At 36.4% G+C, this 21562-nt stretch overlaps 2 protein-coding genes across 2 annotated transcripts; both read left to right on the top strand.

The window, feature by feature from the left end:
* Positions 1 to 569: 569 nt before the first annotated feature.
* Positions 570 to 5771, top strand: LOC104226947 (18S rRNA (guanine-N(7))-methyltransferase RID2-like). Its single transcript, XM_009779059.2, has 9 exons — positions 570 to 822; positions 1291 to 1366; positions 2374 to 2457; positions 2546 to 2601; positions 3537 to 3593; positions 3995 to 4044; positions 4188 to 4340; positions 5048 to 5183; positions 5349 to 5771. Exons 1-9 carry the CDS (start codon positions 727 to 729, stop codon positions 5511 to 5513), a joined length of 873 nt encoding a protein of 290 aa, XP_009777361.1. The 5' UTR covers positions 570 to 726; the 3' UTR covers positions 5514 to 5771.
* Positions 5772 to 7169: 1398 nt separating this feature from the next.
* Positions 7170 to 13153, top strand: LOC104226948 (uncharacterized). The gene is made up of 5 exons (XM_009779060.2): positions 7170 to 7334; positions 9452 to 11138; positions 11469 to 11573; positions 11748 to 11921; positions 12641 to 13153. Exons 2-3 carry the CDS (start codon positions 9547 to 9549, stop codon positions 11500 to 11502), a joined length of 1626 nt encoding a protein of 541 aa, XP_009777362.1. The 5' UTR covers positions 7170 to 7334; positions 9452 to 9546; the 3' UTR covers positions 11503 to 11573; positions 11748 to 11921; positions 12641 to 13153.
* Positions 13154 to 21562: the final 8409 nt, after the last annotated feature.

Genomic DNA, 21562 nt, shown 5'->3' on the forward strand with positions numbered 1-21562 from the left:
GTTGCTTGGAGACTTCAAGGTATATCTGCCAGCGTCTGCAGACCTCGGAGTCCCTCTCTATCCTTATCATGTTGTTTTTTCTTTGTTCTCTTAGACGCATGTATAGAGACATTTAGTACTTCCTTAGAGTTTGTGACTTGTAACTACCGGGGTTTGGAAATTGTTTATATTCTAAGTTGTAGATTTTACTTGTACATGTCGAGCGACATTTTTCAGTTACATATATATATATATATTTCGTTGTTATTTCAGTTATTTCACATATTTGTTAGGCTTACTTAGCTTTAGAGACTAGTGCGATCACGGCATCTTAATTTGGATCGTGACAATTGAAAGCAGGAAAAATGCTACACGGAGTTGGGTGAAGCAGGTTTAAATTTTTGCACGTTAAGTCTCACCCTCGCCCCACCAACGCCGTCCCTGAATATAATATGCATTTTAGGAAAGCGAAATTTTTTCTCTAAAAACCGATAAACATATTCAATCTAGTGAGAATCCAACGTAGCCTTATTATTTATTTTGATAAATAAAAAAATATTTATCAACAGGGTAATAGGACATAATGAAAAGAAAGGGGCAAATATTGGACATAATTCTGAACTACGGGGAACAAATCGATATTTCCCCTTAATTTCGCCAGGGCTTTACTAGGGTTTAACAGAGAAATTGTAGGCCTTTCTTCTTCGGAAAAAGGGGAAGCAAATTAGCTTCCCTCAACTCACAAAAATGTCAAGACCAGAACTTCTAGCACCGCCAGAAATTTTCTACAACGACGATGAAGCTCGCAAGTACACCTCATCTTCTCGAATTATCGACATACAGGTATGTAGCCTATTATTTTGTCTTTTTAATGGTATATTCATAGTGCTACAGCCCGAGGCGCATTTAGGATGTTAATTCAATGTGTTGAAATAGCACAAAACGTGACGCTGTTTGATTGTCATTGAGTTTAAGAAAGAAATATAGACTTTTGAAATTTGTGGTTTAAAACAACCCATTGACATTTGTGTGATAATAATTATCTTCTTAAGTGTAAAATGAAATTTTAAGTTAATGTTTTTAAATATAGAATGTGTCATTCTTTTCGGGATAGACTAAAAAGAAAATTGTGTCACATAAAATGGGATATAGGGAGTATAACTTCCTAATAGTAGGCGCTTAATTTGTAAAAGTATATATTTTAAAAATATTTCAACTATATAAGAAAGCATAATGGATGTGCCCGCACGTGCTGCCAATAAAGTTATATGGCGTAGGATGCTTCTGACGTTTGTTTGTATTTTCTGAAAGACACAACTTTCTGAGAGAGCATTGGAGCTTCTTGCTTTGCCAGATGATGGCATCCCAAGATTACTTCTTGATATTGGTATGTATGTATATTTATGAGTATTTAGCTGAAACTTTTTGTAAATGTAATATATGTGAATTCGATGGGCTGGATTTAGCATTAATTTGATATTTGTGAATGAAAAGAAACAGAATGGAATCTTTTTAGTTGATATATGAGCATAGTAAGGGTAAAGGAATAATTGAATCATGTTTTACAGGTTATTCATTTTAATTTCTTATCTTAATTGCTAAGGCGTGAAATACTTGTAAAGAGCATTCTGAGCTTCATGTTGCACTTAAAGATAGTTTGATAGGACTAGTGTTCGAGCGGTGGAAGCAGCCACTAGTGCTTGCATTAGGGTAGACTGTCTACATCACACCCTTGAGGTGCGGCCCTTCCGCGGGCCATGCGTGAATGCAGGGTGCCTTATGCACCGGGCTGTCCCTCTTTTTTTTATATTGATATTGTAGTAAATAGGAGAAGGTAGCCAAGCTGAGAAAATCTCCTATTATCCTATACTTGTCCAAGCATGGTTGGTCCTTCTCGTGTATAGTAAAGCTTATTCAACGCTTATGGGTATAGTGATTAGGGAAGAAGAAGAAAGGAACAAATTTACAAGGTGTTCACTCATCCTATGTGAAGAAAGTTTTAAAGGTTTAACTTAAATCGGAAAAACCCAAGTGTTTAGCCTTTTTAAATTGTTGAACAATCACAATAGCACAAAGTGCTTGATTGGCCTTTTATACTGTAGAATGAGAAAGTGCCTTAATGTTTACTGGTGTAAAGATATATAGTAGCCAGGTTTGGTTTGTGTGCTTCTGAGTTTAGTTGGGTAGATTAGATCATCCTCAACACTTGAATGGCTGTAATATCTGGAATTGTTGTACTCATGGATCCTACAGCTTTATTTTCAAAAGAAAGACGTTCCTTTTTGCATTTTCAATTGTTTAGTTTGAGATTTCATGCTTATTTCACCTTATTCAGTTGTAGAAAAACTCAAAGAAAAAAAAGAGTGATGTTTCGTTCTTTCTTGCTTTTCAAAGGTTGTGGATCAGGTCTAAGTGGGGAGACACTCACTGAGCATGGACACCAGTGGCTTGGTTGGGATATATCAGAATCAATGCTTGGTTCGTAAATTTCTTCATGTACGAGTAAATAACTTTGATCTTGCTATAACCGTTATTGGACTGCTAAATAGTGGTTTTCATTTTCTAGATATTGCATTGGAGCGTGAGGTTGAGGGTGATCTAATTCTGGGTGACATGGGTCAGGTAGGTCACTTAGTTTCTTCTGAATGATTGCTTCATCCTACTCTCAATTGTGATTGTATGCACCTTGTTATTATTCTATATTCCTATTGCCAGGGCTGTAACTCCTTTAAAATTGTCAAGACAGGTACATGCTCCACCACCCAGAGTACATGTCTTATCGGTTGAGAAATCTCAAAGTGCAAAAAAAAAAAAAAAAGGGAAATACTGTGGTAGAGTCTCGTGAAAACATTAAGCATGCTAATGAACCTATCAAAAAATGTTACAATTTACCAATTCATGGAAGCACACCTTCAGCTCTTCCCATAAGTCTCTAAGTATGATAGCCCATTTTGGGTGATATATCTTTCTTCTCTGTTTCGAAGATATCAAGTGATGATGTTTAGCTTACAAGTTTACGCATTGTAATGCTACTCTCGAATTGAGAGCTGGATATCCACAATTTCATATCTCATAGTATATATACCTATTTATTAGGTGGTGTTTTGCACCAATATCAGCCCATGTACATTTCTTCCCTCTTATATAATGTGAAACAATTATCTACCTATAACTATGGTGTATGCTTGGGATTTTCAAGGCAAAGGCATTGTTGCCATATTCTTAGTCATTTGCATGATTTGCTTGCAAGGTCCTTTTTTCTTTTTCTTTTTTGCTAAAAGACGGATAAGATGAAAGATAGTGAAATGTGGCTGCCTATCTTGGTGATCGAGTATGCAATTGAGATTACTATAAACTGAGTTGTACTAATCTTTGTTCTTTGAAATTTAGTACCTTCTTGTAAAATAATTATTTTTCTCATTGCTCTTGATAAAACTTGTGTTGATAAAGATGTTACAAGTTGTCAAAGAATGGATAAATCAAATTTGTACCTGCTATTTTTCTTGCAACCTGTTCTTATATGGAATACCACAAATGATTGGTTGCATCTATCGTAGGGCTTAGGGCTTCGACCTGGTGTTCTGGATGGTGCCATCAGTGTCTCAGCTGTGCAGGTATCTTTTTCTCTTCTTTGTTGAGATCTTCAGTTTTACCGAGTTGATAATGGTGATAGTTATCAGCCGGAACTTGACAATTTAGAATCATGTATGGAATGTTATTGTTTGATTCTTCATAATCAATTCTGTGCATTTGATATGAAAATATTTAGCCTGTGCATTACTTTCAAGAGTCACGGCTTGCTGTTAACTTCGTTCTCATCATCTCCTTTGCATATGTTTTCTGATTATGACTTCATTCGGTTCCTGTATGAATCAACTTTAGATTTTTTTGGTGAATTATCAGTATTTAATGATTTCTCCTCATAAAAAATCAGTATGTACCAATTTATATAGCCTCTTAACACATTAGTGCTTATCAGTTCTGAACTTCTGATGTACATAATTTTCCCAAGCAGTGGTTGTGCAACGCTGACAAATCTTCTCATGAACCTCGGATAAGATTGAAGTAAGTAGAAAATTTCGTTCTTATTGTTAGTTGGTAAATTGTGCATATTAACCTGTTTAAGTATTTACGATGTCATTGTAGTAGAATAAATCATTCTCCTTCTAGCTATCTAAGTAGTATGAATTTTGCTCATAACTCCTCAGGGCATTCTTTGGTTCCTTGTATAGAAGTTTGGGAAGGGGAGCAAGAGCAGTACTCCAGATCTATCCTGAAAATCTTGCTCAGCGGGAACTGATTCTGGGTTTTGCCATGCGAGCTGGATTTTCTGGAGGAATAGTTGTTGACTACCCACACAGGTTAGGAAGACGCTTATAAACTTGTTTTGCTGTCATTTTCGTTTTCTAATTTCATTGTGTAATAGTTTTGAAATTAGCATTGGTTGACCTGAGTGCCAGCTCATTCCTCAATGGTTGACCTGGCATGTCTAAACGGAAGTTTTATACATCTAAGTTGCAGTTTTTTCCTTCTAGTTATAGCTTAATTTTTTTAGTGTTCCTTTCTTAGTTGTTACCTTTCAATATATCTGAAACGATATAGTTTAGAAGCAGCAACAATTAAAGCAGATGAACACTTATTAACCACACGCTGGCTCTTGCGACCATCAGGTTTTCCTCCTCTGAACTTCCCAATACATCTCTCGTGCTCAGCATCCATGCCAGATGAATCTTACTAATCTCCCTCCTAACAATTTGCAAGGGATGGGTTAGTGTGTAAGGATTAAGTAAAAGTCATTCCTTTTCTGCAAAATACTAGGATTTTATTTTTACCCGATTGTGTCTACATTTCATTTGACAGTTTCTAAATCTGAGTATTTTCTCTACTTCCTTTGTAACTACTTCTGAAACGTTGTATATCTTTTAAATTATCTGTCGAATCTTAGACTTAGTGCAAGTTTTCTTCACTTCCCAGGATATGACTACAATGCATTTTCAAGTGAAAGTTCAATTCTTTTTTATTTGGTTGCAGTCCTAACACAAGGTTGCATGTTCTTTCTTTGTCACAGTTCTAAAAGGAGGAAAGAATACTTAGTTCTGACTTGTGGTCCACCGTCTCTCAGCACCACTACTCCAGAGGGAAAGGGTGAAGATGGAGGGAGTTGCTCTGATGAAGACAGCAGCGAGGATGAAGAAAACCAGACAGTAAGTAATTCAAGGGCAACTGACTAACTGCGCTGAAGCGAACCAATGGCTCTTCTCCTCCTTACCATCTATTCTTTTTATTTACTCCTGTTACTATCTTTTCTTCTCTATCTTCTGTTGCTATCTTTGATCATCCCGTTTTTTTCATTTCACCCTGCCCTGCAGGTTTGCATATCTGACCGGCGTAGACCTAGAAAAAAGCAAAAATTGAACAAGAAAGGCAAAGGGAGGGATTGGGTTCTGAAGAAGAAAGAACAGATGAGGAAAAAAGGGAACGCAGTTCCTCCAGATAGCAAATACACAGCACGTAAAAGAAAAGATCGGTTTTGATCCATTAGTAAGATATATCCAGATTGATTTATTTGTTTTGAACAGAACTTGAGTTATTTTTTTGTGTGTATTATGTAAAGATTCTGGGAGTCTTGTGAGACCTAAATATTATTTTTCAGCTGAGTTCAAGAGTAAACAAGATAGTTGGAGGTTGCTTTTCCGGAGATTTGAGGCCTAGTTTGATCATGTAATGTGTATTTACACCTATCCTGGAGTTACTTTTTTCCTTAAGCAGTAGAAACTGTGTCTATTTTTCAAGTGGCGGGATTCGTTGTCAGTTTGTTATCCCTTATTTTAGCATCTAGGGTGAAATCCCAAGTTAATAGTTAAGAGTGGGCCGAGGAAGAATTGTTGAATTCACTTTAAAGAGAAAGAAACTACTAGGTTTAAGTTTTCTATGACCATTTATAGTCTTTTTGGCAGTTAAAATGAAACAACTTCTCCTGTTGCATTTGTCCTCAGGCTGGTTAATCTAGAATTTTGCCTTTTCTTGGTTCTTGCTTCGTTAATTCTATACATCTGTATGTCAATATTGACAAAAACAGTCATGCACTTGGGTTGAGTTTTGATTATATTAGCGATATTCAAGAAGGAAAAAGAATGCAAACATTACAACTGGTACATTCTAGGTTGATAAAATCTACCTATTCGTGTCTTCTATTTTATTTTAATACAAATTTTGAAATTCACTAGTATGTTTGCACCATACTGAGTAGGTACTATGTAGTAAAACCCAACGATACTGATCTCATGCATGTTGTATACGGTCAAGCACCGTGCTTGCCCTTTTTATATGACTGATCGAGACTGGAACATGATGGGCCGAGGTTCATCCTCGAGTTATATCGTTATATCGAACCATGATGCAAACTTAGGTTGCCGAGCTCGTGGCCCTGAGACCGATCAAGATTGAGATCGAGACCGAACAAGATAGAGACCGAAAGAAGCTTACTGAGCCAAATAACGGAAAGTCGAAACATCCACAATCGGGCGAGGATCACGGCATGACTCCCGACACGTATCAAGAAGAGGTCGATTAATTAGCCAATCATGAGATTTCTTACCTCATATAGAATTGCATCTAGAGTAGGACTCCCCTACTATATAAAGAGGGATATGATAATTTGTAAACCATATCATATTCATGCAATACTAAACAACATACTGTCATTTTCTAGCTTTCATTATCTTGTTATTCTGTTCATAAGCAAGTTGAAACATATTTGGTTCAAGGGTGACTGAACTCGAGGGCCAAGGCTGTTCAATTCGTGTGATTTGCATTATTTCTTTCATCGTTAATATCAATATTAATTTCTTCTTCTTAATTTGTACTAAATTATAACACATGTCCTTAAAACCGCGTATAAATTCAATTGTTGTCCGATTTTAGGGTAAAAACATGTCAAGGTAAACAATTTTACCACAATACTCATCTTATAAGAAAGAAAAGGTTTTCAATTTTTTCTTAATTTTTTTACTTTGGCGTTTGGTTGAGAATAATTTTGTCAAAAACTGAAAAACTTTTTGCAACAAATTTTCAATTTTCAAAATAAAGAAAGTCCTTGTGATAAAGACAAAGTAGAGAGGAAGTTAACGTAATTACAAAAAGAAGCATTGGCTACTTCTTTAGGACACTGGCAAAGTACAAATACAAACTCCATATTCCTCAAGTCCTGTCATCGTACATTACGAACAAACGTTTGACACACACAGACCAAAGTTTCAGTCCTGTCGTCTGTCTCCTCCTCCCTTCCCCCGCCGACCCAGCCCTAGTGGGGAGCAAAAATACCCAGGAAAAAAAAAATAAAACGAAACAGAGAGGTACTAACTACTACTTTGTTAATTAAACACGTGTTTTTGCATGCATAATTCTTGAAATTTATGGTGGTTTGATTTTGTAACTTCTATTCGTACTCAAATCTTAGTATGTACGTGCGTTTGTGTCGTTTATTGAACAAAAAATATGTAAAGGCCCAAAAACAGAAAAGCAAGAAGTTAATTAATTAAGAAGAAGTGGACTAGTTCGTTGCTTTTTTCTCTATGTGCTTAATTATTCTATCGTTTGTTACCCTTAATCATGAGAGGTTACAAAAATTGAAAGGATTGTTCCTTGACTTACAAAATCACACCAATTCAGCTCCTCAAGTATAGAATCTTGACTTACTTTGTTCTTTTATTGCTCTTTTTTATGTAATTTTGGTTATGGGCTTATAAATAGTAGTAGAATATATAGTTCATTATGGGTTATAATGTTTGTGGTAAGATTCAGGATTTTAACTTTAAAATTCTTTGCACTGAACTCATTATACTTTTTAAATTACGGGTTTATAATCTAGTATTTTTTGAAATTTTGTCGCTTTTAGCACTAAGGCTACATCCGCCGCTGCGTGGTTGGATTAAAGCTACTTACATTTGCAGTATTTCTTTTTGCCTTTCTCTTTTTTGGTTGTTTTTGTTTACTGAATGTGATTGTTTAATTGTAATTATCCAAAGGTAGTGATTAAAGCTGACTTGAATGTTTTGCATATATTTGTTGGTGTTCTGTTTTTACTCTCTGCAGTAAGGAAGTGTGTTAACCCTTAAAACAGATAACAATTGAATTTATATGCGGTTTTAAGGATGTGTGGATAGATTCAACATAAATAATCAAGAATGTTAGATAAATGAGTTAAAGATAAAATGAATAACCAAACCAATTGTGACGTTAAAGCCGGACTCGGATTTAAGCTGAACAATAGTTTTGTCCTCGACCGGACCATTAATTTGAAGCCAAATATATATATGAAGAACAACAATTAAAATAAGAACTTTCAATAGCTAGGAAGCAAAGAAACAAGTATGTATTGCCTTGATATGCGTGTTGCCATATCTTATTAAAGAAAAAACTTTCCCTTTATATAGTAGGAGAGTTACATCCCTAGTACAATTCTAAAAAAAGGTAAAAATCCTCCTTTATCGTCAATTACTGATCCGCTGCCGACTTCAGGCAAGATTTGCGCCTTGATAACTAGTGGGGTGCGGATATCACGTCCCTTTGTTAGTCGTGTGCAACCGTTGCCATGCTTTCCGAGGTCTCGGAGCTCGTTCGGGGTTCGGGGAAGTGTTGTCTTATCAGGCCCGACGGCGAGCACTCCGTTCGGGGCTTAGTACGAGAAATTCCCGGCTTCCATTCTGATCCCATGTAGTCACGTCCTTGCTTCGTTTGACCCACCGGGAAATTGGGGTGTGTGTCAGCCCCAGTTTTTACCCGTATACAAAGTGTTCATTGGGTTCTTCTCTTTTTGTATTGATTTTTCATTCATTATCCTGAAAAGTTAAGTTGGAAATTCACTTGTAAAGTCTATCCTCCAATTTCTTTTCTTTCATTGTATTGTTCAATGATTGAATTGTCTCCAATATACAGTTCAAGCTTCCAATAATTCTGTCTCCAGCTCCTGCTGGCATGACTTACTGTTATTGAACTAGTAATATTTTTATGGTAATTGCTTACAAAGATAATGCAATAGCTTAAGCTCTGATACCACGATATTGAGCATCTATCGCATTGTTTAGTTTCAGTATTAAGTAACCTATGAAACCATAAAATTCGTCCAGTTTTCCTCTTCTGTATCATTTTAACTTTAGTTGTTCCTTGTTTCTCCTGAAATTGATCTGTGAGATCACAATCATTGGTGGAATAAATCTTTGTTGGTGGTTTCTCGTTAGACATGTTTTTCTCTCTATCTGAAACTTCTCTTACAAGCTTCACTTTATTATTTTATTGCCTAATGGAGCTCTCAACTTTAATTACAAATTCACTGATCAAGAGTTGCAATTGAGCGAGACAACCACTCTGACTAGCTTGGACTTGAAGGAAAGAATGTTCTGCTAATATGTTATTTACTTCATGGTAAACGACTGAGCGATATCTCATGTTCTACTAACATTCTTTCTTATAGCCAGAAGATACATTTCTTCCACTGGAGAAATCTCAAACACTGTTAGTGAATCGTGTAGCCGTGCTGAGAGGAAAAACGGTTGTAGTAACGTACACATGCCACAAAAGAGTGATAAGTCCTTCGGGAAAGTGCCAACTAATTCAAATATCTATGCAGCTAACAGTGCTGGAAACCTGAATAGTCACTCTGGGAAGGAAAACTATCAGCATATATGGCAAAGAATTCAGAAAAAGGACGCTAGTGTAAGCAACTGTGACTTGAAAAACTCAGACTTCTCGCAGGTTCATAATGGGTTAAATGATGATACCTTGAAAACAAAGCTTCCTATTTTTGTTAATGTTATTTTATCATCGAAATCAGCATTTACAGATCAGGAAAAAATCAAATTTCTGACGGACCTGAGTAGAAATAAGAGTCCAGGTTCCCTACAGGATCACGAAAGTAAGTATGGGAAAGGATCTCCTGTCAATGGAGCTTGTTTGAATTGTACTATGCAGTCAAATGGTGCAGCTGGCCGAATAGCTGGGGCAAAAACCTTGGGAAGTGCTGCAGATTCTCGTACTGAGACTAGTAATCTTAAGATTAGATATCAGAAAAAGAATGTTCATTATGTTTCTTCCCAACCATATTCAAATCCTTGTTCCTGTAACATGGAGGCAAGGGGAGATGTCCCAGTCCCAATTTCTGTTTCCAGTGTAGATAATAAAATGGTGGAGGATGGTTTGAACTTGTTATGTAGATCAGCGAACTTCCACAACCCAACTGAGCAACTAGCTTCTAAATGTCAACCTCCTAGTTCGTCTTCTCTGAACGTGGTAATAAATGCAGCTCAAAGTTTAGAAAATATAAAAGTTTTACCGGGTGTTACTCAGTTTAAGAAGTTGAGAAATTGTAACACGTGTACTACTACAGAGGAGCACAACAAGAATGCTGTTTCTTCAAAGTTGTTGATTCCTGGAGATAAAGCCCGTATATTTTCTAGTCTTCAAAATGATTTCAAAAGCATTTGTTGGGCAGTGACTGAGGCCCATAGGGCACAACTAGCCTCTGAAGCCATTGAGTTGGGTAAGGGCTATCCTGTTGCTGAGTTTGAGAAACTTCTTTATTTTGTCTCTCCAGTTGTGTGTCCACATATCCGGACTTGTCAGGCTTGTGTCCGTGGTCAAGGTGCACCTCTATGCAGGCATGAGATACCGAATGTCTCTTTGGGGAACTTGTGGAAGTGGTACGAGAAACATGGGAGCTATGGTTTAGAAGTAAAAGCGGAGGATCATAGAAGTTGTAGACAATGTGGGATTGATAGTCTTAAGTTTAGTGCATATTTTGTTCCACTTTTGTCAGCCGTTCAGCTCTTCAAGTGCCATAGGACTCATGCAAGCTATAAAGATAATGGAACTCCGGGGTCGATAGATGTGGTGGACTCTGGGATAAATAAAATATCTGAGGGTTCACCTATGGTGGACCTTCGCACTATATTTTCTGTACTTGTACCTCAACCTCGTGTTGAGGACTCAAGCTCTTTGCAAAAAAGGAATGTTGTCTCCGACTCCAGTTCATCTCCAGAGTGCAGCAGTTCAGATTTGCATCAACCACCAGTTGAATTTAAGTTGTCTGATGATAATGTGGAGCTTCTGTTTGAATATTTCGAACGTGAACAGCCTCAAAATCGTAAACCTTTATTTGAAAAGTATGTGGTACTTATGTTGTCTCTTATCAATTTAGTGCTGTTATTCGTTAGCATTATAAGTAATGTTCAATTTTTCACTGTAAATTTTGCATACAAGTAGGTCAAAGTTAAAATATTTATAGGAGATGTCCTCCTATAATCAGTGGTAAATGATGTTTCATATATTCAGTATAATTTATCACTAATCTTGGTAACTTCGGAAAAATATGATGACTAGTCCATGTCCTCCTACTATGCAACATTAGCCCATCGTTTGGATGATAGTCATATTGTTTGTGTCAGGCACATCAATTCGTTGCTAAGATGACTTTCTCCTACTCTCTGCTTTAGGATTCAGGAACTTTTTGCTGGTAATTTGCCTTGAAGTTCTGGAGTTTATGGAGATCCATCCGTCCTACAGTCCACTCGCTTACCTGACCTGCACCCTTATTCGCGGTTAGTATGGAAAAGGCTTCTAGTATGATTGTATTTAGTTTTTGAATGTGTGAAGCGCACGCAATGCACGATTGTGGTACTTTTTGGAAAAAGGAAATACGGGAAAGAAGTATGTGAAAGTATAAATGTAGAGGAAAATTCTATGTAGATCTAATGGTACTTTTGTATTTGCAGGTTTTCTGTTGCATGGTACCCCATTTATAAGATACCAAACGGTAACTTGCGTGCTGCTTTCTTGACTTATCATTCGCTTGGCCATTATGTTGGCAGAGGCCATACACTTGAAGCCCGTCATTTGGATGCCTGCATAGTTCTCCAGTTGTGGGCCTCCAGAGCTACCATGCTCAGGTTTGATATCAAAGTTTCCTATATAACATATATATATATATATATAGATAGATAGATAGATAGATATTCTGAGATCGTCAATGGGTCTTTTACATGTTACTGCAGATAGTGGCCATGTATAGACATAATCAAAATTGTCGATGTACTAAATGTGCATTTACACTGCTTTCTTTACCTTAACGACAAAGTTTCACAGAACATGCTGAAGTAGTTTGTTAATGAAAATTGATCCCTTTCCTGACATAATAACGAATAAAAACATTATGCTTAGAATGATACTTATTAGAAATATATTTATAACAAAGCACCAGCACAATTTGCACAGCTATGGGGATTCTTCTTACTGAAATCTGGCACGATAAGTCTTTAAAGGTCTTCTAAGAAAGAAACATATTTTGCTAAATGCAGTCAATTGAAAACTAAGCGTTTGCTCACTTAGATCAAGCAACTGCAACTTTAGACTATGAACTATGTATATAGTTAACTCAGCCTCAGTATACTCAGCACTACATGCGGCCAAGTCATTGAGTTTTGCCTTTGATTGCGTTTAAGTCACAATTAATAGTATTTATATAGATACTATAATACCAAACTCTTATTTCAATGCCTTTCTGGTTCCCAACACTTGTCCACTGGCATGTTGTCATTCACGCATGTAGATATGAAATACACAACGATGATATTGTATTTCTTTCTTTTTTTATGAATGGTGAAACTAGGGTGAATGCTGGTTTCAGCCAAGGCACTCTGCAGACCACCTGAAAGAAGTGACCTTGGATTCAGATCCTTGTTCAGCTCTACGAGATCGACTAAAAACATTAGAGCAGACTGCATCTCTTATGTCACGAGCTGGGAGAACGAGTGGTACAGAAACACTTGTAAACAGGCACCCAGATTATGAGTTTTTCCAGTCCAGACGACGTGAATTGCCTTGATCTATCATATTGCTCAACCATATATATATATATATATATATAATTCTCATCAATAGTTTTTCGGGTGTTTCCAGCTTCCATCATAATCCGAGTCCAACTATGTGAGGCTTACGTCCATCTCAATATTCTTAATTTTCTGGTTTGGAGATTCTTGTTATAAGGATTCTTTTTCTAGATAAAAATTCTGATAGCTGATATTTTAGCTTGAGAGATTTGTTATTTATCTGTGTATATGATACACTATGCCTGTTGGAATCACATCCTGCAGCTAATACATGAGTCTTTTATTTTCTGACATAGACCCCAAGGGGGTGGCTTAACAGTCAAGCTTAAACTTTGGTGAGCAAAATTATTTTATTTGTTTGTTCCAATGCTAATGGAGGATAGTGCTACCCAGTGAATTAATCGAGATGGGCACAAGCTAATCGAGATGGGCACAAGCTGATCAGTTGGACATTAAAATTATAGAAAATATTTTTGTAAAGTAAAATCCGGAAGTAGGAACTTTAATTCTTTGAAAACTCTAAAATTTATGAAATATTAGATTCTTTTACTTTTCTAATTTTATTCAGTCGGATAATCGTTATTAATTTGTTGCCATCACTAATTGGTTCTATTTACCTTGGAATAGTTATACCGACTGAGTCTTAAAGAAATATAACACTGGCTATCAATGCAATTTAACTGACTTTAATAGGTGGTCACTTTATTTATCCGGCTACCATATCGGTCTTTGTTGTAAAAAGTTATATGTTGTTGTGGATCAATTTAACTCGATGGTATAAAAATCAATACAGCCAATATACAAAACCTATACAAAAAGGATTTTTTCATGTTAAAATAGCACGGTCTAGTCAGTTTTCGGATTGGTTATTAAAAAATAGCCAGCGTTTGCCAAGTCAATAAAAAATAGTCACTATTTTGCTGCAATAGAGACCGGTCTAGTATAATATACTGGAGTTCGGTGCATATGTATATGAACCTCCAGCATATTATGCTGGACCGGTATACTTTGTTGGCTCTAGTATAATATATAGGAGACTGAAGCACCGGTGCTCCAAACTCTAGTATATTATGCTGGACCAGTATATTATGCTGGAGTATTTTTCCGGATTTTGAACAGTGATTTTGTTCAGATTTATCTTTACATGAAAAGTGGCTAAATTTCGATTACTTTTGAAACAATGACTATTTTTGAATGACCACTTGTAAATCTGACTATTTTTGAATTTCTCCCTTTTTTCATTCCTATACACTATTGAAACTTTATTACCCTTAATATTCATGTTTAGCTAATTACCTGGCTTAAACAAGTTTTGTTTACAAAATATATACAATCCACCTTAAAAGGCTCCAAAATCGATTATTTGTGCCTTCAATCAAGGAATTTAGTTACACCCTTTTCCTTTTTTCTCTCCTCTCTCCCCTCTTCTCTGCGTATTCTCTCTTTCTCCCCTCGTCCGTCCAAATACTTACAAATTTATGTAAAGCGATCAGCTTTTCCTGACAAAAAATTGTTCGTGCATCAAAGGGATCAGTTTTCCATGATCCTTTTTTGCTACCAGTTGTATAGCCTGTTTGGCCAAGCTTATTTTTGGCTAATAAGTATTTTTTTTTTGCCAAAAACACTTTTGGCAAAAAATTGAGGTGTTTGGCCAAGTTTCTGGAAGGAAAAAAAGCGCTTTTGAGGAAAAGCAGAAACAAAAAAAAGTAGTTTTTCTCCAAAAGCACTTTTTTGAGAAACACTTTTGAGAAAAATACACTTAGAAACAGCTTTTAAAGCTTGACCAAACACTAATTGCTGCTTAGAAGTGCTTTTCAACTAATTAGCCAAATACAAATTGCTTCTCACTAAAAGTACTTTTGAAAAAAGCACTTTTAAACAAAAAAAAAAAAATTCAAAATAAGCTAATTTTTGCAGCTTGGCCAAACATGCTAGTAAACATAGACAAGTCTGAATGTGAATGCCGAGGTACGAGCCACCTGTCACCCAAAACAATTAAATTGATTAATCAACCAATCGCCAAAGCATCAATCTAAATCTGTTCGCTCTAGTCAGATCCATTTCACTATAATACTCAACAATATGAATATTAAGTTAATTAAAAGCATTTCAAAATCGATGATTGACAGGTACATTAGATCGAAGAATATAAAGAGAGAAAAAAATTGATTACCAGAGCAAGGGTGCTGGTCCTTGAAAAGATATGAATTTTAAGTTCATTTTTATTTAAAACTTGAAAAGATATTTTATATTTAGTTAGTGTAACTATAAGAACTAATAAATTTTATTAAGTAATCATTGGCAGTTTTTGTTCTTTATTTCATTCTAGATTAACAATTATACAGACTTTGAGCCACAAACAAAAAAGAATATTAAATGAGAGAATTAAAAATGGCACCTTTTTTGTGTTGCGCATTCATATAGCGGCATGTAATTTTACATTATTTCTACTCAGTTATATACAACTTATCTACATTATTTCTACCCACTAATATATAACGACAATATCATACCACTTAAAAATAAATTTTATACAATATGTCTTTTGTATATTTTGTATCTGATTTATACATAGTAAAAATAAATTTTATACAACTAATTATATATTATACAATTTATCTACAACTTATCTACAACTTTCACACATTATTTCTACCCAGTTAAATACAACTACAGTAATATACAACTTAAATATAAATTTCATACAAAATTTATACAATATGACTTTTGTATATTTGTATATGATTTATACATAGTAAAAATAAATTTCATATAACTAATTATATATCATACAACTTATCTATAACTTATCTACAATTTTCATACATTATTTCTACTCAGTTATATACAACTACAGTATCATACAACTTAAATATAATTTTAATACAATGTTGTTCAACTTTCATAAAATAGTTAAATAAAAAAATATATCTATAAACAACATGATACAATTTTTCTACAATTTTTCTATAATTTTACTACAATTTCGTAAATATAATGTATATCATATCGAGTTTCAATTTGAAATTCAGCAAAAATCAAGTCTAATCTTCACCAAAACACCCTCAAAATTGAGAGATAAACTCCAAACCATATTCCCAATTGTTTGCAACAACACCCGATCCAAACAAATAATGATTTTTCAAAACCCAAATTCGAATTCAAAGCTTTTTAATGGTTGTCAATGGTGGAATTGCTGCTCTCTTTTCCTTTGCTTTACATTACTGAAATTAAGGATTGAGAAATAGAGAGAGACGTAGAGAGAATTTTCAATTTTTTGCAACAACACCCAATTCAAACAAATAATTTTTTTGGTTGAATTCTCCAAGAAAACACCCAAATCAAATGTAGGAATATCGGCTCCTTTGCCTTTTTAGGGCTGTTCTTTGAAGCTATTTTCTTCTTCATTGAAAATCAAGCTAAACACAGACGTTAATGGAGGTGATTTTTTGAAGAAGAGAGTAAAAATTTATAATGCTTATGGAAGAAGAGAGGAAATATGTGTTAATGGAAGGATTCTGAATTTTGTGAAGAGAAAATCGTGACTGAGTGCAAGATACGTGGGGGAAGGGGGGAGGGGTGGGATGTGGAGAGAGAAACGTGGGGGGAGTGGAAGATATGTTAGAGTGATTTTAGGACACTAATTATTATCATTAATTCCCTTAAAATATACATAAATGGTAATTGAGTATATAATATGTAATTATAGTAAAACTTGAGTAGGTAGGGTAATATAGTTTCATATAGTGTATAGGCATGTAAAAATCTCATAAAAATATTCAGCCACAAGTACATTTTATTTCTTTCTATTTTCTATCTCTATGATGCTTTCTAAATACTCACCAAAAAAATAATAAATATCTATAATATGATCATTTAAAATCTATACATAACTAGAAAAATGGAAATATAATAATGAATGGAGATTTTTTGATGGACACATGCATGTATAAATACCCCCTCTCTGTTCTAACTAATCAAAATAGAAGAAAATATTTCTAATGGAAGGAAGCATGAGTTTTGCCAAGAAAATAATGTTGATTTTTCTGCTTATGATTATTCTGGCTATGTTGGAAGGTGCTCAGGCAAATGTGTCATCTTGTTGTTAGTGGGACCCTTACCGCTGTGAGACCTCCTTCAAAAAGTCATTCAAAGACATAAATCTCCTTGTTCTCGATAGAACTATATGGATATGAATCTTTTTGTTCTAAAATAGAACTATTCTGAAATTAATAAAGCTTTTACTGCTTTTTAGGTGTTTGTTTCTCTTATATTAAAATAGATAAAAGTATTTTCTCCTATCCATGATCACAAACACTTATATTATGCTCATCAAAGTCACCAACATTTTTCAAGTATGTTCATGTTTACCCGTAAAATGATACAATTGAATTTATATGTGGTTTCTAGATAACTGAACTAATTTGATCCTGAAATAATAAAATAATCGAAAAATTATGCAATACTTAGCTTTGAAATATAGACGAAAAGGCAGAAGCAACAGTTCTGGGAACAAGGTTTCCGGGCACAACAATAAAGAAATCAAAAAACGAGAAAGTAAGATTGTATTAAGCTTTGTATAGAATGTAGTATAAATTGTCTAGAAAATTCGTATCCTTTACAATGATAACTGAGCTCACTATTTATAGTTGTGTCTAAGGAAGGAGGTCCCAGGATCGTGCCCTTCTTTAATGTCAATTGGAGGATCATTGATGAAGATGTAACGATGAACATAAATACCAAATTCTCTGTAACGGACAATCGCTCTTAGTGCCATGGAATATTCTTCATTAAATGCTACCTGCCACAGAGCATTTATCACACCTTTATGAACGTTATTCTTTTCGGTGACAAGTAGAACAGTTGTGTTCGGTCTCCGACCATCCCTATCTTGGGTTCCATGTGTCCTTCTTTTGGATGGCCACGTGTCATAGCATGTTTTACCCTATATAGATAGTCCCGCTGCTTTCCGATGATATAACTTTGTGTTACCGGGAAGTTGATAAAAATACTCTTTTGGCAGGAATTACTATAATTCCCTCTTAAAGCTTCTAACGGTTGATTAGACGCATATCTCTCCGTATTTAATGCCCCGAACACGTGTCATCCCACGATTCATCACAACTTTTGCCGATTATCGAGGTAATCATGACCATGAATTTAGCCGCTAAACTTTTTACTTATACGCATCATCCTTCTCCCTTGTATCCCATAATTTTCCAAGCTTCCCTTATCTGACTTGCATCTTTGTTCTCCATCTTTTCATTAACTTTCTTCAAACAAGAAACCTTCTCCTTCTTCCATACAATGGCTCCTTCCTCAAAGCGCAACAGTTCTTCAAAGAACAAGAACAAGGCCGAGGACTCTATTCCTTCAACAATGGGCTCCATCATCCCTAGAAGTCTTATTACCACAAAAGACTTCGAAGAAAAATTTCCTACTCCTAACTCTCGTACATAAGCCGTCAGTAGGTACTCTTCTTCCATCCGTCCTTCCAGTATTCCTGTTGTGAAGAAAGATTGCCGCTGCCATGATTTGGATATTATTACTCCTGATCCATCGGAGCGAGTGAGCCTACCAAAGGAGGGGGGGGGGTATACATATTTTACATGTATCCCTTTACTTTGGGTGAGTTTTCCTTGAGCGGAGAGATTGATTCCATGATTGCGGAGTTTTGCCTCCGCTACCAAGTGTGTTTGGCACAAGTAAGTCCTTCTGTGTGGATGACGGTTGCTTGCCTTCGGCGTTTGTGATAGGGGACTGAAGAAGATCTAACCTTAGCTCATATGATGAATCTCTACTCTCCCAAGATCTTCCGCGGGGGGTGGGGGGGGGGGGGATGGAATGGTTTTTTGCAGTTGCCACCAACAACATCATTCCGGCAATGACTTCATCCTTTCCGGCCGCTTGGAACCGTACACATAAGATCTTTGTTTAATATTTCCTTTACTAAATATTCTTCTATAGTCATATTGATCCTTCACCCTTCGCATGTTTTAGCAACTGGATGGATCCCGCCGGTAGTTGAAGGTTTGGACCGGTGGGTTCAGAAGATCTTGGACGTCACAACGCTCGAAAGTCGTTTGTGGAAAGAACTTGCCCCTTAATAAGGGTGGAAGGCCAAAAATCATGGTAATTCAAACTCACCTTGTTTCAATTTTTCATGTGAAGAACTTGGTTGATCCCTTCTGACATGTCTACAAAATTAGGTCTACCCACGAGCTCTGTTTCTATCCTCAAGGAGGATGTCTTGGCTGATTCTGCTGACGCAAAGAGGCTGCTTCAGGAGGCGCTTACTCGAACAAGTGTCTCTGGGCCTGCTTCGGGCACAAATATTTCTTTACGGAGTCCCTGGTCGAAGGACAAACAACCAAAGAGAAGGCGCTCATCCGCGGCCGGGGAAAAGAATAAGAGGGAGAAGACTATTGCCCCCGAGTCATCTTCGGAAGTTGAGATCACTAGCCCTCATCCTGGGCTAGTCATAGACACTGTGATGATCTCCGATAATGGAGAACCTAGTGATGATGGGGATTCTCTACACACAAGGCGATGTTCATCATCAATTCAACAGAATGCTCAATCTGTTGAGTTAGTTACACCAACAGAGGACGATGCATCGACACTTTGGGGGGAGTTTGATTTAGTAGAAAATGCCAACTCCCATTTTCGAACCCCAATTGTTGTGCCCGGTATTGTGGGGCTGAGTACGGAGTCCCTACCATCTTTGGTTGGTGAGCATTCAACAACCAGTACTATATTTGATGCAGCTACTTCTCATTCTTCAACTCCATCAGCTTTATTCCCATCTTTACCAACACCAGCAGTTGCTATATCATTTCCATCTTCATCCACTCTTCCACCAGAAACTGCTACATCATCTCCACCGGCGGCATCTGACCATGAAGAAGGTGTTCCTCTTCCCCAGTCCCCAGTTCATAGGATCTTGGGGGAAAATTATGCTGCCCCTTTTGAAGATCCACAAAGGAGGAGGAATGTTACTCTTCTGGTCTCTACTGAATGCAACTTGCTTTCTGGCCGGTGAAGCTTGCAAATTATATAAACCTTTTGGCTTCAGAGAAAGATCGGTAAAAGATTCAGGCACTCTTGGGAGAGTATTTAATGAACAACGCCATGCACAATGCCGCAGCGATACGCTCATTTCTTCCTTTGTTATTTCTTCTATTTTTGTATGAACTAATATGAGTTTTACCTTTTTTGTTTTGTAGGCCAACATTCTTGCTTTCGAGGGCCTTCAGAGGTTGATTCGTGAAAAGGAAGAAATTACTTCTGCTCAGGATCAGCTTTTAGCAGAGCGGTAGTAAAGTGTCGTTCGCCTCTCAGAACTGGAATCCAAGGCCACTGAGGCCGTTGTATTGGAAGCTCGTTTGCAGCAAAGCGAGTAGGAGGTAAAAACCCTTAGCCAGGAGATCACCCCGTTGAAGGTTCAGTTTGAAGAGGCTAAAGCTAAATGGGTTGAAGTCCATAATACCGTTCTTGCTGCATCCAATCATGAGGCTGCCTTTACTGAAAGATTAAATAATTTGGAGGAAACCTTGAATTCCAAAACTGAAGAGCTTGCTGCTGTGGGGGAGAAACATGCCCAGTTGGAGGAGAAGTATAGGAAAACTATCGAGCATAATAGGCTCTTTAGTTCAACTGTCCGTGACCTTGATGTTAGCCTCAGATTTATTAGGTTCGCCCGGTAAAGCCTTCCTGCCGAGGTAGCTCAATTCAAAGAAGAACTTAAGCGCTGAGCGTCTTTCCTCCTTGTTGAGAAAACTTACGCTATGTACAACATAAGGAGAAAAACCTTGGAAGAGGTCAAAACTGGTATCGTTGATTTTGATGCCAAAATTGCTAAGGCCCATGAGCTTGAGTTAGCTGCTAAAAATGGACTGCCAGTGCAACCTGATGCTCCTAGTCCTTCTGGTTCTCGGGAACTGAAGAAGAATCTGAGGACGATGATGCTAAATGCAAAATGGTGAAAATGTCGAGCCATCAATAGATCCATCTACTTCTCCCCGGGGCGCGAACTTTTCTTCCTGGTTCCTGAGATTCTGCAGTTTAACTTTTCTTTTCTTTTTTCAATTCTTGTACTTTTGCCGTTTTGACATGTTTCTGTAAATAAAGACATCTTTTCGCTCAAGTATTGTTTGAGTCTTACTTCCATTTGAATATCCATGCAAGTTTTTAATCTTTTCATTTCCTTCCGTTTGCTTAAGGACTTTGCGTAAGTTTTCCTTTTTGCGTCTTATTATGTTAATCTTGGATGTATTTTTCCCAAAAGCATTTTGGTTCTGGGCATAAACCCTTTTTCGTGAAGGCTTCTATAAGTATTTGCACAAATTTGCTTTTTGTGTCCTTTCGTATACATCCTCGGGTGTATTTTTCTCCGAAGGTATTTTGATTCCGGGCATAAATTCTTCTGAAACCAACCCTTTAACGTGAAGATTTTCATAAGAGAGGGCCCTCTTATGTTTACAGTGCTCTTGAAGAGGACGTCTCCTATTCGTTATGGCACTAGCATTTACTTGTTTAACTTTCAAATGACAAAGTTAATTCATCGTTCAAACAAGAAACAAGATAAAAGCAAAAAGATTTGATTTTATTTAATTCCTTCTATTTTCAAAAGTACATAAGCATTTGTAATGCTGAAAAGAAATTGCTATTACTTGTGGCTATCTCGTACAACTTATTTCTAC

Source organism: Nicotiana sylvestris, chromosome 6, assembly GCF_000393655.2.
Source record: "Nicotiana sylvestris chromosome 6, ASM39365v2, whole genome shotgun sequence".
Lineage (NCBI taxonomy): Eukaryota > Viridiplantae > Streptophyta > Magnoliopsida > Solanales > Solanaceae > Nicotiana > Nicotiana sylvestris.